A 16997-nucleotide genomic window follows, 5' to 3' on the forward strand; every position below is an offset into this window, starting at 1 on the left:
TGCCTGTCAAAAAAAAAAAAAAATTAATGTAGAGCTTTGCAAACAAAATTAACCAGGAAGTGACTGTTGCATGGACCTGATGCTCATTCTCCCAGACATAGTAAGTGTGACTCTGGCTGCTCACTAGAAAAGCTCTGAGCTTTCCCATTGCAACGACCTTACTCACTCCAGAGGTTGGACCCCGGCCTGCGCATCTGCCTTGTCATAGTCTCTCTGAGCCCTTATCAGCCTTCCTCAGGAGGTGAATGTTATGAAGACTGGGGGACTGGCAGAGTTCCTGCTTCACCCAAGCTGATATCAAAGGGCAACAGGGCTGTCCTAGAAGGGCCCACACTCAGACCAAAGCCAGATGCGGGACTGAAGCACCAGAGGAAATACAAGAGCATCAGGTAAAAAAAAAACTTTTTAAAAATCTCATTCATCTTATTTTAGGAGCAGCTTGTGTCTCAGAGAACGAAGGGCCTAGTTAGAGTAGCTAAAGGAGAAAGTTGTGAAGGAGATGAGTGAGGAGTTCTGAGAAGTGTGGTAAGAATATTCATGTGGAGATAGACTCTCAGGAAAAAAACTTTTATCAGAGTTATCAGCATCCAAGTAATACCATTGAGCATCAGGAGTGATGAGACTACAGGGTCTGTTAGTGCAACATCAATTAGGTTTGTTCCAGGGGTTTTGTTCATGGAAGTTATGGGGAGACAAACTGCAGCTGAGAGTAAGAAAGTCATTTCAACAGAGCTGTGGGAAATCAAAGGGACTCCACACTGGGAGAGATAAAGTGTTACCAGTCACTGGAGATGCTCAAACCGTTGGTGAACAGTAATTTGTTGGAAGTTAAGAATATTGTGGGAGGGATTTGGGAATTGGATAAATATCAGACTGGAAAATCTTTAAAGTCCCTTTCAACACTTCTGTGGTTCCATGATATAACTAAAATGTCATAAGAAATTTCTCTAAGGAGCCATAAAACACCACGTTTACACGCACCAGTCGGGGAGGCTGAGAAACGGGAACACCGTACCTTAGGGGGATTCTGATGTGCTTGCCGGTGCTGAGAAGGCAGCCTAGAGCCGCCAGTGTGCGTGCGAGAGTCCGTGCCCGGCTGGATGCCTGCACTCTCCCTCTCAGCACCGACAACGTCCGCAGCGCCCTGTGCCGTGCAGTCACGCAGAGATGGGCTCTCTTCCCCCAGAAGAATAATTTTGGTTGACTCAGTAACTTTTTGTTTGACAGCTAACTCTGAAGTGCTTCGGAGGCCAAATTTCAGGGTAGGGTGCTTATTCTCTGGTCTATGAAGCAAAGGGAAAGCTGACCACAGCTTCATGACTGTGCCTCAAGAACATCAGTTCTCATCCAAGTCTCGGAGGCCCCTGCAGTGCAGGGCAGAACTCTTAGAGGGGAGGAAAACTTCTGCTCCCACATTACCCCTATGTCGAGGGGCCTTCAATAGGTCACGGGAAAATGCATTTTATGGAAACACTATCTGGGGGCTTCAAAAAAAGTTTTGCACCCAAATAAATTTATTGTTCAATTCTTTTTTTCCCCCACAAACTTTTTGGAGTACTCTTGTGTGTGAAGACACATATTTTTAGAATTTAGAATGTGTGAAGAGCTAAAAACATTTCTGCATTAGGTATCAACTGGTTTTCTTTCAAGAGTAGAATAAAGCTTTTAATACCATTTTTGTTGATTTATAGCAAGATCTTTTGCAACACATATACTCAACACTCCTTGGTTCTCTGCTGCCTTCCCTTCTTTCCCTTTGAATTATAAACAGGAGCATCTTTGAATTCAACTTCTAATTCTGCATATTCTCTAATGACTTGCCTTGGCTCCTGTGCCAACCCACCCACTCCACATCTGGGCTCACTGTTGATGTTTTCTGATTTTAAATGGTCAATGGTTGAAATTTTCAGCAATCTTTTTTCCATGATAGCATTCAGTTTTATCTATGCCTTTTGCTGAAAAAGTAAAGGGTATTTGGCAATTTCCAATGTTAAAATGTATTTCTGATCACTAATAGTTCCCAATAAAACATTGACATCTCTGGAATTCAACAATATTTCTGTCCTGATTACTTTTATATATATATATATATAATTTTTTTTTGTCCTGATTACTTTTAGGAACCCACAGTGAGGCTGCTAAGATGGAGATTCCCAAGACTGGTGTGGAAACACTCTATCCTGAGTTTGTAGTAGAAGTGGGCAGAGTGACTTTTGGAGAAGAGAATAGGAAGAAAATGACCAACAGCTGTTTGAAAAGAACTGAGAATCTGAATATCATCAAGGCTACATGTGCACTGCTAAATTCTGGTGGGGGTGTGATCAAAGCTGAAATTCACGATAAAAACTACAATTACCAATGCCATGGGCTGGGGCATGATTTGGAAACTTCTTTTCAAAAGCTCCTTCCTTTCGGTTCACAGAAATACCTTGACTACATGCAGCAGGGGCACAAGCTCTTGATTTTTGTGAAGTCCTGGAACCCAGATGTTTCCAGCCTCCTCCCTCTAAGGATTTGCAGCTTGCGCTCCAATTTGTATCAGAGAGATGTGACTTCTGCCATCAACTTGAGTGCCAGTAGTGCCCTGGAGCTTCTGAGAGAGAAACAGCATGCAGCCCAAAGAGGAAGACGGAGGCTGCATCCTCCGAGGGCTCCCAACAGCAACCTTCAGGAAGAGGAAGATATGAAGATGCTTGCTTCAGAAGTTTTTAAAAAAGACAGGCTCATGTATAAGGAGAAGCTTAACTTTACTGAGTCAACACATGTTGAATTTAAAAGGTTCACCACCAAAAAGGTTGTTCCTCGGATTAAAGAAATGCTGCCTCATTATGTTTCCGCATTTGCCAACACCCAAGGAGGATACCTAATTATTGGGGTTGATGATAAGAGCAAAGAAGTGTTTGGGTGTAAGAAAGAAAAAGTGAATCCTGACTTATTAAAAAAAGAAATAGAAAACTGCATAGAAAAATTGCCTACATTCCACTTCTGCCATGAGAAGCCAAAGATTAACTTCATTACCAAAATCCTGAATGTGTACCAAAAAGATGTCCTGTATGGTTATGTCTGTGTGGTTCAGGTAGAGCCCTTCTGTTGTGCAGTGTTTGCAGAGGCCCCGGACTCCTGGGTCATGAGGGACAACGCTGCCACCAGGCTAACGGCTGAGGACTGGGTGCTCATGATGCTGGATATTCCATCAGGTAAAGTGGGACCAAGTCATTGCACAGTGGACAGAGCAACCCCCTCTCTGCAGTTCTGCTGTGTGTGGGTATTTGTGCATATCTTTTAAATTTTTATTTATTTAATTTCATTTTCTTTCTAAAGCAGAGTGTGTGTGTGGAGAGAGAGAGAGAGAGAAAGAGAGAGAGAGAGAGAGAGAATGAATCTTCCACCTGCTAGTTCACTCCCCGAATTTCCTCAATAGCCAAGGCTGGGCCAGGCTGAAGTCAGGAGTCAAGAACTCTATCTCCAGGTCTCCCACGAGGGTGGCAGGGACCCAAGCACTTGAGTCCTTTCCCAGAATATTGTGCATATAATTTAGTTATAAACATAAATATGTTTTTGTTTACAAATGCTTTCTTATTATTTAGTTCTTTTTCTAAAATTTTTAGTTCCATTGACTAAGAATCTTAACTCTTAAAGTGTAGAAGTGCTTGGATTTCAGTCTGTTTTGGGAAAGTTACAATATGGCATCAGCCATGAAGTAGTGAAATTTTCCTCTTATGCCTGTAAAGACCTCTTGAAAAAAAATTTGCAGGCTGATATTCTCAGTCTAAATAGGAATACTTTAACTCTAAAGAAGATACGTGAAAAAACATGATTTAAAAATAACTCTCCAGGGGCCAGCATTGTGGTGCAGTGGGTTAAGCTACCACATATCACCCACATACCATAATGGAGTGCCAGTTGGAGACCTGGCTTCTCCACTTCCACTCAAGCTTCCTGCTGATGTGCCTGGGAAGGTAGTAGATGATGGCCCAAGTACATGGGTTCCTGCCACCCACATGGGAGACCACGATGGAGCTCTTGGCTCCTGGATCCTGGCTATGACCAGACCTGGCTATTGCAGCCATTTGGGAGTGAAGCAGCGGACAGAGGACCTTTCTCTGTCTCTTCTCTGTCGCTCTGTCTCACTCTATCACCCTGCCTTTCAAGCAAATGAACACATAAACCTTTTTTAAAAAAACAAATTCTTCACCAATTCTTTCAAGGGAAACCTTTTCGATAAATATGAATTGTTTCAGTAACATTAGAAGCGGACACCTTAAACCACCGGTCTTGTGGCAACACCAAGTGGGGAAAAGTGAAGCAAAAGGAGATAATGCTAGTCTCTCTCTGTGTCTCTCTCCTTCTCTTTAACTCTGACTTTCAAATAAATAAGTAAATCTTTAAGAAATAATAAATAAGAAAGGCGCTAGCTGCTAGGGCAGGGAAAGGGTGGGTGGGAGGATGCCTAGTGTTCTCCCTTCTCCCACGGTGTTGCCCAGAATCAGCCTGGGTGATTCCTAATCAATCCATATAGGACTTACAGGCTGAACTAAGCTTATCAGTTTGCCTTCATGATCAATATGGTACAAAATTGATACAAGAAGCTTAGATCAAGGCTTGAGCAGTTACAGAATTTTTTTGGTTTATTCTTTCTCTTATCTTAAATTTGTTTGAATTTCTCCCCCAACCTCATCCTGCCTTGTCAAACTAGAGATCCTACAGCTTTTTTTTTTTTTTCAATAGCTTCTGCATTTTTTAGAATTGGCTAAGAAGGTAGGCTCCTTGTTTCAGTTTATTTTTTTAAAGATTTATTTATTTATTGGAAGGGCAGAGTTGCAGAGAGGCAAAGGCAGAGAGAGAGGGAGAGAGAGGTCTCCCATCCACTGGTTCACTCCCTAGATGGCTGCAATGGCTGGAGCTGCACCAATCCAAAGACAGGAGCCAGAAGCTTCTTCTGGGTCTCCCACGTGGGTGCAGGGGCCCAAGGACTTGGGCCATCTTCTACTGCTTTCCCAGGCCATAGCAGAGAGCTGGATCGGAAGGGGAACAGCCGGGTCTCAAACTGGAGCCCATATGAGATGCTGGCATCGCAGGCTGCAGCCTTACCTGCTACGCCACAGTGGTGGCCCCAATCCTACTGCTTTTGATTCTAACCTTGGATGGGGACTTAAAAAAACTATAACATTTATTTCTGTTTAAGATTATTTTTATTTGAAAGTCATATTTAGAGAGAGAGAGAGAGCTTCCACCCGCTGGTTAACTCCCCAAATGGCCGCAAGAGCCAGGACTGGGCCAGGCTGAAGCCAGGAGCCAAGAGCTTCATTCAGGTCTCCCACCTGGGTGGCAGAAGCCCAAACACTTGGGCCATCTTCTGCTGCTTTTCTCAGGTGCATTAGCAGGGAGCTGGCTAGGAAGTAGTACAGTTGTGACACAAACCAGTGCCCATATGAGATGCCAGCATCGCAGGTGGCAGCTTTACCCACTATACCACAGCACTGGCCCCATAAAAATATTATGCTTGGGGCAAGTGTTTGGCTTAGGAGTTGGGATGCTCTCAACACATATTGAGGCGCCTGGTTTCTGTTCCTAGCCCTTACTCCTGATTCCAGCTTCTTGCTAATACAGACCATGGAAGGCAGTAGATGATGGCCTGAATGGTTGGGTCCCTGCCACCATGTGGGAGACCTGGGCTGAATTCCAGGCTCCTGTCTTCAGCTAGGCCTTGTCCTGGCCTTTACAAGCATTTGGAGAGTAGCGGTACAGATGGGAGCTCTATCTGCCACTCAAATACATTTCTTTTAAGAATTTATTTATTTGTTTGAGAGGCAGAGTTGCAGTAAGAGAGAGAGAGAGAGAGAGGTCTTCCATCCACTGGTTTATTCCCCAACTGGCCAGAGCTGTGCCGATCTGAAGCCAGGAGCCAGGAGCCTCCTCTGGTCTCCCACGCAGAAGCAGGGGCCCAAGCACTTGGGCCATCTTCCCAGGCCACAGCAGAGACTGGATCGGAAGTGAAGCAGCCGGGACTGGAACCAGTGCCCTTATGGGATGCCAGTGCCGCAGGCGGAGGATTAACCTACTGCGCCATAGCGCCGGCCTCTCAAATACATTTTGAAAAAGAATATTATGCTATGCCTTTGCTGACCCCTACTAGAAGCCCTTTCTTCTTAGAGATGACCTGGAATCATACTATTTGAGATGGGAGGAGCCTTAGGGAGCATCATCTCCCCCTTTCCTTGGGAGGGGACATGGTGCAGTGAGTTAGAATATGCATGAGCCCTGCAGGAATTCCCTGACAGGTAAACTGAGGCACAGTAGATGTGACATCAGCTAGGCACTATCTACATCATACATCTCCAGCAGGAAGGGCGATGAAAGAATTATTTCCACTGTTTATTTATTTCTTTTGTCTGAAACTACTTTCTATGTAATTGTTTAGCTCCTTGCAATTTGGTCACAGACTCCAATGCTCACCTGAAGTCGCCAGCTTCGTCTGCTTTCAGGAGCCCAGTGTGTCCCACAAAAGTCCTGGAGTTTAAGGGTGCTTTGCAGCGACATTTGTTTCCAGGTATTCCCTCTTGATTGCAGCTGAAGAAACTATTCGTTTTCCAAAATTAAATTGAGAGGAATTGGTAGCAATTAGTCCGTCTCCTTACATCAGAAAGTCAAAGGTGGGATTTAATCAGACGTAGCAGTCCTGAAATAATACGTACGTCTGGCTCTTGTTTCCCCATCATCAAATCCCACTGTACTTCACGTGCTTTGGGGCTTCCACTCACATGTGGCTCTTAGTCTCCAAATATGGGGGTGCTGGGAATTCCTTAGGTCTCCAGCACAAGAGAACTGTCCGCTGGCTTTCATTGCAGTAGGAGCCATGGGGTGACCTGGACTCCTTCTCGATCAGTTAAGGGTTAGTTAAGGGTTCCTTAACCTCACGACTAGTGGCATTTTGGCAGATCACTTTCTGTTGGGACGAGAGTGCCCTGTGAGTTAGAGGATGCTTAGTGGCATTCCTGACCTTTATCTGCTCAATGCCAGCAGCACCTCTCAAGTTGTGTCAATTGCCAAATGTCCAGGGAGTCGGAGAGGGGAACACAATTGTTAAGAATCATTATTCTAAAGGAAATCTCTTAGTTTCCCAAAAGCATCAGGGTTCACCAAACGTCTGTAACAGGCAGGAGTGCCTTCCAGTACTAATGGGCCACCCGGGTTGAGGGAGGATGCTGTGGGGGCGGTTCTGTGAAGACCCCTCCCTGACAACTTTCCCCTGTGCTGGAACGCCTTCTAGCCACAGGTCTGGGGTGTGATGAGGAGTCTCTCTTTGCAGACCAGGAAGCCTGTAGTTCATGGATGGGATCAGCTCTCCCCCCAATGTTGCAGGACTCCTCACCATACACATTCAGTTTTGGTAACTTAATCGTATTCCTTGAATTTCCAGTGACACAGAAAACGATACAATTTAAGCCAGAATCCTTCTGTAAGAAGCTCTTCTCAGATCACAAAGGACTGGAGGACCTTATGAAGACACAGACGTATCCTTACTCTCAGGGGATCGTGGTATTTTCCAGGAGCTGGGCTGGTGATGTTGGCTTGAGGAAAGAGGACAGAGTCCTGTGCGATGCTCTCCTAATAGCACTTCATAGCCCCCTGGTACTCTACACAGTCCTAATAGACCCCAGCTGGGCTGGCGGTCGTGAATATGCCTGGAACGTGGCTCTTCATTTAAAGCGGAAACTGCAAAGTGTTGGCGGCTACCCAGGGAAAGTGGGTATCATCCCAAGGCTGATTCAGCTGGCCGGCACGTGGTGTGGACCTGGGGATGGCTCTGTGCACTACCCCCAGTCCTACCAGCTTGCTACTGAGGATGACATGGAAGACTTGTTGCAGGCCCTTGTGGTGGTCTCGCTGTGTTCTAGATCTCTCCTGAGCGACCAGCTGGGCTGTGAATTTTTCAACCTACTTATAGCTGAGCAGTGTGAGGTGCTTTCCCAGAGCCTTCAGGAGACCCGGGAATTGTTCATCCACTGCTTTCCAGGAACCAGGAAGACTGCACTAGCCATAAAGACCTTGGAGAAAATTAGGGACTTGTTCCACTGCAGACCAAAAGAGATCCTATATGTTTGTGAAAGTGACTTCCTAAGGGATTTTGTAATGTAAGAGTTCTACCAACTAATGTGTATTTGGTCTTTTTCTACAGTGTCACAAGAGTAATTTCTGTTTTTATTTTGAGTTACAAATGCCTTAGCTTCATAAATGCAAAAGCCCAAACTATATACATGATTCCAAGTGATCAGGGAGTTGGCAAATGGATACTCCATTTATTGTAAAGCTTAAATTTAGAAATAGGCCAGCGCCGCGGCTCACTAGGCTAGTCCTCTGCCTTGCGGCGCCGGCACACCGGGTTCTAGTCCTGGTCGGGGCGCCGGATTCTGTCCCGGTTGCCCCTCTTCCAGGCCAGCTCTCTGCTGTGGCCAGGGAGTGCAGTGGAGGATGGCCCAAGTCCTTGGGCCCTGCACCCCATGGGAGACCAGGAGAAGCACCTGGCTCCTGCCATCAGATCAGTGCAGTGCGCCGGCCACGGCGGCCACTGGAGGGTGAACCAACGGCAAAGGAAGACCTTTCTCTCTCTCTCTCTCTCTCTCTCTCTCTCTGTCCACTCTGCCTGTCAAACAAACAAACAAACAAACAAAACACAAAAACAAACAAAAAAAAAACTTAGAAATAAACCAAGCAGACAAAACCTTCAATTTGTAGAACAAGAAACAATTTTTCCCACAATCAGTAGCCTTAAATGTAAGAAAAGCAGAAATAAGTGAACCCATTATGCTTTAAATGTATTTTTACTTAATACTTGATGTTTTAAAATCAGACTATTTCAGCTAACTAGACACAGTAGTTAGCAGGAACTTTAAATACACTTTGATTTTGTTTTTAAAATATTTTCATTGTTTGACTTGTTCTGCATCAATAATTTTAGAAAACATGCCAGTCTAATTCTGGTTTAAATCTCTAGTTTTCAATTTAGTAAAATTAATAGGTTGCTATACACTTTGGCAAATTCATTTTGACTTTGTTGGTCTGTTTATTTATCCAGCAGCTCTTTTTCAGCATCGTTTATATATATACTAGATACTGTGTGGAGTGTTGGGGGAGAACATACTAAAAAAATAAAAATGTGAATGTTGTGTAAATAGTTTAATAATAGAGATATGTTTATCTTAAACGAGGCTGCATGGCGGTCAACCAAATATTCCCTGGTGAAGGAGACCCCCCGGCACACCCTTAAGTCACCAGAAGTGAATAAAACAGGAAGAGTTTTTAGGCAAAGGGCGCAGCAAGTTCAAAGGTACAGAGCCAGGGGCCGGCTCAGTGGCACAGCAGGTTAATCCTCTGCCTGCGGCACTGGCATCCCAAATAGGTATCGGTTCTAGTCCCGGCTGTCCCTCTTCCAATCCAGCTCTCTGCTATGGCCTGGGAAAGCAGTAGAAGATGGCCCACGTCCTTGGGCCCCTGCACCTGCATGGGAGACCAGGAGGAAGCACCTGGCTCCTGGCCATCTGGGGAGTGAACCAATGGAAGGAAGACCTTTCTGTCTCTCCCTCTCACTGTCTGTAACTCTACCTTTCAAATAAATAAATAAAATCTTGAAAAAAAAAAAAAAGGTACAGAGCTAGAATTGTAGATGTGAGTAGAGAAGTGAGGGAGTGCCAGCATATGGAAGGTGGTGATGTCAAAAAGGTGGCAGATGCCAGATGATGAAGGATCCTATCAGTCATGTTAAGGACTGTGTTCTTTAGTAAGCTTTACAGGTAAGCTAAAAATAATCAAAAGGCTAATTAATAATAAATTAGTCAAAAGGCTAATTCAACAAGTACCTATTGAACCCCTAAGGGGAGAGTGATAGACTTAGTGCCCGTAAGAGTATCCATGCATTCCAAACTAGAAGGGAAGAATATAAATAGTAAAACCCAGGAACTGTGAGTAGGAAATCAGAGAATCTATGGGAATGAGTGATACTACTTGGATCAAAATTAGAGAAGGGCAAGAAACAATCAGATTTGCTACAATACACTATAAGGAAAAACTGAGCTGAAAGAGGCAGAGCCCCATACATTTGTTACCCTACCTGACATGTCTTGGAACTCAGTAATCTTTTGATGTTCCCCTTACTAAAACCTAAAGAAGTTTCTGGTTTTGCACCACAAGTATGTGGAAAAATAGGATTTATGTTAGAGGCACCTTCCTCTTTCACATGCAAAAGTTACAATATGCCACTAGCTGATTGCTCTCCAGTTCTAAAAAGGACAGAAAGGAAAGAAACGGTAATAACAAATCTAAGTTACACTTGAGATTTCCTTCAAAAAGCTTGTCTTCAAGGATTGTCAAGCAGCTGAAATGGACTAGTGATAGAAAAAAAAATAAAAAAACAAAGTCTCCTACCTGGGTTCACGTAGAAAGTGTCACATGCAGATTTAACAACATAACCCCAAAGAGTACGGTGTAAAGTCACGCATTCTGTCTGTCAGGTAACCTAGAAGTGGGGCAACGTTTTTGGTATTCACACCAGAGAATCGATGACTCAGCTGCAGAAGAGAATTGGCCCCTCAGTCTAATGCAGACAGTAATAAGTGCTGGTGTTCTCTGTGCATATACGCCTGAATCATCTAATGCAGACAGTAATAAGTGCTGGTGCTCTCTGTGTATATACACCTGAAACTGTTCTCTCTTTCACCCTTACAGCCACCAGACCGCCTGCCTGGCTGTGACCCGGAAAACCTTCATGCAAGGGGAGTTTCCAAAGATTAAGCACATAGTGATGGACGAGACTGAGAATTTCTGCAGTAAATATGGAGATTGGTACTCGAAGGCCAGGAGCATCACCCATCCAAGAGTGAGAGGGGCTGGAAATGAAGACCTTCACCATGGGATTCTCTGGATTTTTCTGGACCCTTTCCAAGTCCGTCACTCGGATGTCAATGGCCTCCCTCCTCCACCTGCTCAGTTTCCTCGGAAAACAATCACCAATGGGATCCACTGTGCTCAAGAAATAGCGAAGGTCATGAAAGGAGCAATGAAGAGGATCACAGAGAACCCTCCCTCCAACATGTCTCCACACACGTTGGCACTGTTCAGGGAAGCTGCCTGCGGGGAGGCACTGGGTGCACACGCTCTGCCCGGGGTGTGTGAGACAAAGGCGGACCTGACAGTAGAACAAATAGCGAATTACGTGGCGGAAAGATGTCACGGCTTGTTCCAGTGTGGCTATCTCCCCAAAGATGTAGCAATTCTGTGCAGGAGAGAGGAGGACAGAGCACGCTATAAGCTTGCGCTGCTAAGAGCGATGGAATTAACTGAGACCCACAGTGCAACCGAGGTGGTGTTCAGCCAGGCTGCTGGTGTTCAGGGCGAACACATCATTTTAGACAGCGTGCAACAGTTTTCAGGCCTACATAGGAACATTGTGTTTGGACTTAGTCCAGAGCAACGCCTGTCAGAGGAATTCCACCAGCTCTGCTTTGCCTCAAAAGCCATTAAACACCTCTATCTGCTTTATGAAAGGGGGCAGGTTTCTGAAAATTATTATAAATAATACAGGAGGCCAGAAAGCACAGAGCCCCTTCTCCCAGACAAGCGGCAACTACTCCTTTTTACTATTGCAAGTAAGGAAATCAAAGCACATCCCTAATGCCTGGGGCCATAGAAATGTCTCTTGGGATTGACTCTTTGGGGCTGCCTCCTGTTCTCCTAGAGCACTTCTCTATCCTGTACGATTACAACAGACTTATCATTGGTTCCTGGCCTCCAGTTTTCTCTAGTCCACTCGAGCTTTCAGCCTGTCAACCAGAGAGCTGGTTTTATGAAACCCCCTGCTAATGTACTATCAGTGAGTCTCCACAGCTTTCAAACCAAACCAACTTTCAAGGCTTCCTGTGGTACACCCTGACGTGCTCTCCTAACCACACCCTTTATCATTTCTCCATTTCCTACTGTTTCTGTGCACCTCATTGGCCTACTTTACGAGTGGTCGTAGGGTACCCTTCAGGCTAGTTACTTTGTGTGTCTCAATGGCAGCACCTTGGCTGGCACTTTGTAATTGGATATTATGGGTCCAGAACTTGGTATCTTCTTTATACCAAGTATAGACCAGTCTCTTGGGGGCGATTTTATGTGAAGCAAGATCACAAAAGACCAGTGTGTGAATGAAAATGCCACCCTGTTAACATACAGTCCGGACTGCAATAACAAGTGGGCTGGTGCTTTTGCTAGTCCCATAGGAAGTCAATTCTGTGAGCATACTCTTGCAGTAAGAACTGCTGGGACTCCAATTCAAATGCAAGGAGTCTTCAGGCTACATTAGACTACTGTAAAATCTATAAAATAAGATTGTAATCATCTCTAAAATGATATTTCCATCACAAGGACTAGACAGTAAGGTTTATGAGCTAAAGCAAATTTGGAAAGCTAAAGGTGACCTGACCAATCTAGTCCTTGTGATGGAAATATGCTTATCTCAGAGATAATTGCAACTTTATTGTATAGATATTGCAACAGTCTGACATTCACTGCCTCAGATAAAATCCTTTCTCTCCTGACTTCTAAAATTTCCAGGTTGATCTTCCCATTTGCTCCCAAACACACAGACATACTTAGCTCATACCCATTCTCTACTTAGGTTAATACACTCAGCTAATCTGCACCCTGCTGCTGCCCTGGAAAATCGTCTGGGTCTTTAAGGGGCCTTTGCACATCTCTGATCTCCCCCCTATGAGCTGATGTTAATTTTATAATCAAACTCTCAGAGCTCACAGGAAGCCTGGATGGCAACTCGACCACCTACACTGCCAATACACAATCCTGGTTCCTGGCCTCTGCCTGTGCCTTTTTCTCAGGCTTTAAGCCCTTTCCTGTGCTTTCTTCCACCTTTGAAATCCTTACTCCACCAATCAAGGTTTTGTTCAAATGCCCACCTCCTCAGTGAAGCCCCCACTGGTCCTCTAAATTAAACTCTCAGTCGCTCTTCTTGGGCCACTCTATAGTTTTAGAAAATATCTTGATGCTCCAAACTCATTTCAAATTGTGCCAGAATTGTTCTGTTCTTGCAAAAATCTATGTAATAACTTATTATATCTGCTTTTGTTAGAAATGAAACCAAAGTTTCCTTTCTCTTAGCTCCAAAAACAACTGAGCCAATCCTGTGCTCTCCAATACAATCTTTCATGATAACGATTTTTAAGTTTCTTGGGAAATACTCCCATTTCCAGACTGTTTTTAACTTTAGAAAAGTGCTTGATTCATGCCAAGGAGCTTGAATCTGGGAGAGTGGAAACATTCTTTTGGTTGCAATTTCAGAAAAGCCCCTCAAGCAGGCTTGTAGGATCCTCCGAGCTGCCACTCTGAACTGCCTGAGCCTGCCAGAGGGGCCAGTCTGAACCTGGAGGCAGCTGTCCTAGACAGGGACTGGACAGAAAACCTTCCCCCTGCCTATGCCACTGCAGTTATTTAGCTTTTCCTCCTTTTTACCTTTCCTTGGGGGATTAAGGTGACTTTTGGGTAGGAAGAAGTAAAGTTCAGCAATTAATTAGTGTTTGATAAAGCAAAATATACCAGTGTATTAGCATTCTGACTTAGGGAGATGTGTGAGTTCTGCAAAATAAGTTAAAAGTAGACAAGGATAAGGGATATATGGGAGGGACAGGGAAATGCTACATTTTAGTCATAAGCCTATAAGCATGCATTATCTAATTTTGGACAAAGTAATTGATTTTTTAAAAGATTTATTTATTTATTTGAAAGTCAGAGTTACACAGAGAGAGGAGAGGCAGAGAGAGAGAGAGAGAGAGAAAGAGAGAGAGTCTTCCATCCGATGGTTCACTCCCCAATTGGCCGCAATGGCCAGAGCTGTGCCAATCCAAAGCCAGGAGCCAGGAGCCAGGAACTTCTTCCAGGTCTCCCATGTGGGTGCAGGGGCCCAAGCACTTGGGCCATCTTCCACTGCTTTCTCAGGCCATAGCAGAGAGCTGGATCAGAAGTGGAGCAGCAGGGACTAGAACCGGCGCCCATATGGGATGCTGGTGCTTTAGGCCAGGGCATTAACCAGCTGTGCCACAGTGCTGGCCTTAGTAAATAATTATTAAATAATTATTTTAAATACTGAATTTGGAACCATCTTTGTCAGTTCTTGATCTGATTAAACCGTTCAACCAGGATAAAGTTTAGAAGACCCATGTCTAGATCTTACCCCTGGCTACTAACTAGAATTACCTCCCAGTGACTAGGGGGAGCTGTCGTGGCACAGCAAGGTTAAGCTGCCATTTGGAATACCCACCTCCCACATCTGGGTGTCTGAAATGTAGTCCCGCCTCTGCTTCTGATCTGACTTCTTGCTAATGTGTACTCTGGGAGGCAGCAGGTGATGGCTCAAATTTTGGGTCTCTGCCACCCATGTTGGAGACCTGAAGGGAGATCTGGACTCTTTGCTTCAACCTGGCCAAGCCTTGGCATCTGAGGAGTGGATCAACAACAAGAACAGCTTCAGGTCAGATAAGAGACCATGAGACCAACTAAATTAGCGTCTCTGCGCTAAAGTTTAGGCATCAGTGTTGCCCAGACGATTCTAATGTGCCGCTAGGGTGGAGAACCATTGAATCCTTGGCCTACCATATATGTACTTCCTGTCCTCAAGTAGATGTGTACATACTTCTGTTTCCTGTAGACTGTGAGCTCCTTAAGGACGGGCACTTACACATCTTGATTTCCCTCCAAGCACCTAGTGCAGTGCCTTGCGCATAACAAGTACTCAGTAACTATTTGTTGGATGGACTTGATGCTTTCATAAAATTAGAATCTGCGAGGGAAAAGGCTTCCATTCAGTGAGTGAATATCTACTTTTAGAGATTTCGAAGAGGTCAGTGTGGAGAATCATCTTCAACACTGTAATAGTGAGGACTAAGAAGATGAAGGCAATTATATTGTTTTTAGACAATAGGCAAAGTTAAAGATCTATGACAATAGCTCATTAGATTTGAATTTGAGACTTGGAATTGGTGGAGACTAAGAATAACAAAGCTGGTTGTACTTAGAATTCTAAATTTTTCTACAAAACCTTACTATTATGGATAACACAACTGGTTTGATGAAATAACTAAGATACAAGAGTTGTTAGCCAAAAAGGGGGAATGCTAGTAAAATGGTGTCATCTTATCTGTGGGGTGATCTATGTCCTGGACACCATCCTAGGCTCTAGTCCTGGTGGCCATTGCTGGAACCCAGGGGACCAGAGGGCCCAACAACAGGTGTCAGCTCCACCCCCACCCTAATGGGATTCGATGCTCCTGCTTCTCTGACCCTGGCAAAGGTTTAACAGGACCTGTTTCCAGCACACTCTCTGATCTCCAGAGTGCTCTCTCCTGATCTTTCCCTTACTCTCTTGCCCTCTCCCCGACACCCCGACCCCCACCCCCACCGGTCAGGCTTCCCCTATCTGACAATAAATCTTTCCCTTAACTCCAGTGTCCCAGTGTGTTTTGTGGCGACCTTACACTGTTACTTTTTTTTTTTTTTTTTGACAGGCAGAGTGGACAGTGAGAGAGAGAGAGACAGAGAGAAAGGTCTTCCTTTGCCGTTGGTTCACCCTCCAATGGCCGCTGCAGCTGACGCGCTGCGGCCGGCGCACCACACTGATCCAATGGCAGGAGCCAGGTACTTATCCTGGTCTCCCATGGGGTGCAGGGCCCAAGCACTTGGGCCATCCTCCACTGCACTCCCTGGCCACAGCAGAGAGCTGGCTTGGAAGAGGGGCAACTGGGACAGAATCCGGCACCCCGACTGGGACTAGAACCCGGTGTGCTGGAGCTGCAAGGTGGAGGATTAGCCTAGTGAGCCGCGGCGCCGGCCAACACTGTTTTTTTGTATAAAAACTTCTTCACCCTCTACTCTGTGTCCTGCTTCTCCTTTGGAGTGTGGCAAAATCCTCCATTTGGCCTACATTCCAGAGTCATTCTGTACTGGTTTGTATTTTTTTTTTTTCCTAACTGTTCTCATAAACAGACTGCCCTGAACTGTATTAACATAAAATTTATTTCTGAATAAACTCAGAGGGTTAGATGTCAGAAAGATCACGGTTTTTATCCCTTCAATCTGGTTCTGCCAGGCCACAGCTGAGGGAGTGTCTGTATTCCTTTACCTACAGAGACATCTCCTGGTGATTGGCTAAGGCCAATTCAGGCTCCTTGTCGCTTCAGAACTAGGATGGGATCATCCTCTTGATGGAGCTAGTCCTAAATATATTACCACATTTTGTTACTTTTCTTCTCCTTGCACACCTCTGAAGACAATCTCATCATTAAACCAATCATTTAAACTTAAAAAAAAAAAAAGAAAAAAGTTGTTTGCTGTGATAGCTTCTCAAACTTCCTCTTAAAAAAGAAGGTAAAGGCAGCAGGTTAAGTCACCTTTGAGATGTCTGCATCTCACACTTGGAGTTCTTGCTTTCAGTCCTGACTACTCTGGCTTCCAATCCAATTTCCAGCTAATGCACACCCTAGGAGGCAGCAGATGATGGTTCAAGTACTTGAGCCCACAAAACCCATGTGGGAGACGAGGACTGAGCTCCAGTCTCTCAACTTTGGCTTGGCCCATCCCTGGCTGTTGAGGGCATCTGGAGAGTGAACCAGCAGCTGGAAGATCTCTTTCCATCTATCTCTCTGCCTGGCTCCTGGCTTTGGATTGGCGCAGCACGCTGGCCACAACGCACCAGCCATAGTGGCTACTTGGGGGGTGAACCAACGGAAAAAGGAAGACCCTTCTCTCTGTCTCTCTCTCTCACTGTCCACTCTGCCTGTCCAAAAAAAAAAAAAAAATCTTCCAATTTAAACAAGTACAGAGTGTGTAATAACTGTATGCCACGTGATCTGTTAACATCTTACTACAGGGGCCATGGTTGTGGAGCAGCAGGTTAGGCTGCCACTTGCAACACTGCCGTCCAGTCCTGGATTTTCTGCTTCCAAACCAGCTTT

The 16997-nt window shown here is 44.9% G+C and overlaps 1 protein-coding gene across 1 annotated transcript; it reads left to right on the plus strand.

Moving 5' to 3' along the window:
* Window positions 1–295: 295 nt before the first annotated feature.
* On the plus strand, window positions 296–15486 carry SLFN14 (schlafen family member 14). Its single transcript, XM_008271128.4, has 5 exons — window positions 296–389; window positions 2121–3197; window positions 6422–6550; window positions 7421–8135; window positions 10723–15486. The coding sequence occupies exons 2-5, from the start codon at window positions 2144–2146 to the stop codon at window positions 11570–11572; spliced, it is 2748 nt and encodes a 915-aa protein (XP_008269350.3). The 5' UTR covers window positions 296–389; window positions 2121–2143; the 3' UTR covers window positions 11573–15486.
* The last annotated feature ends 1511 nt before the right edge of the window (window positions 15487–16997 follow it).

The sequence above is a fragment of the Oryctolagus cuniculus genome, chromosome 17 (assembly GCF_964237555.1).
Source record: "Oryctolagus cuniculus chromosome 17, mOryCun1.1, whole genome shotgun sequence".
Classification (NCBI taxonomy): Eukaryota; Metazoa; Chordata; class Mammalia; order Lagomorpha; family Leporidae; genus Oryctolagus; species Oryctolagus cuniculus.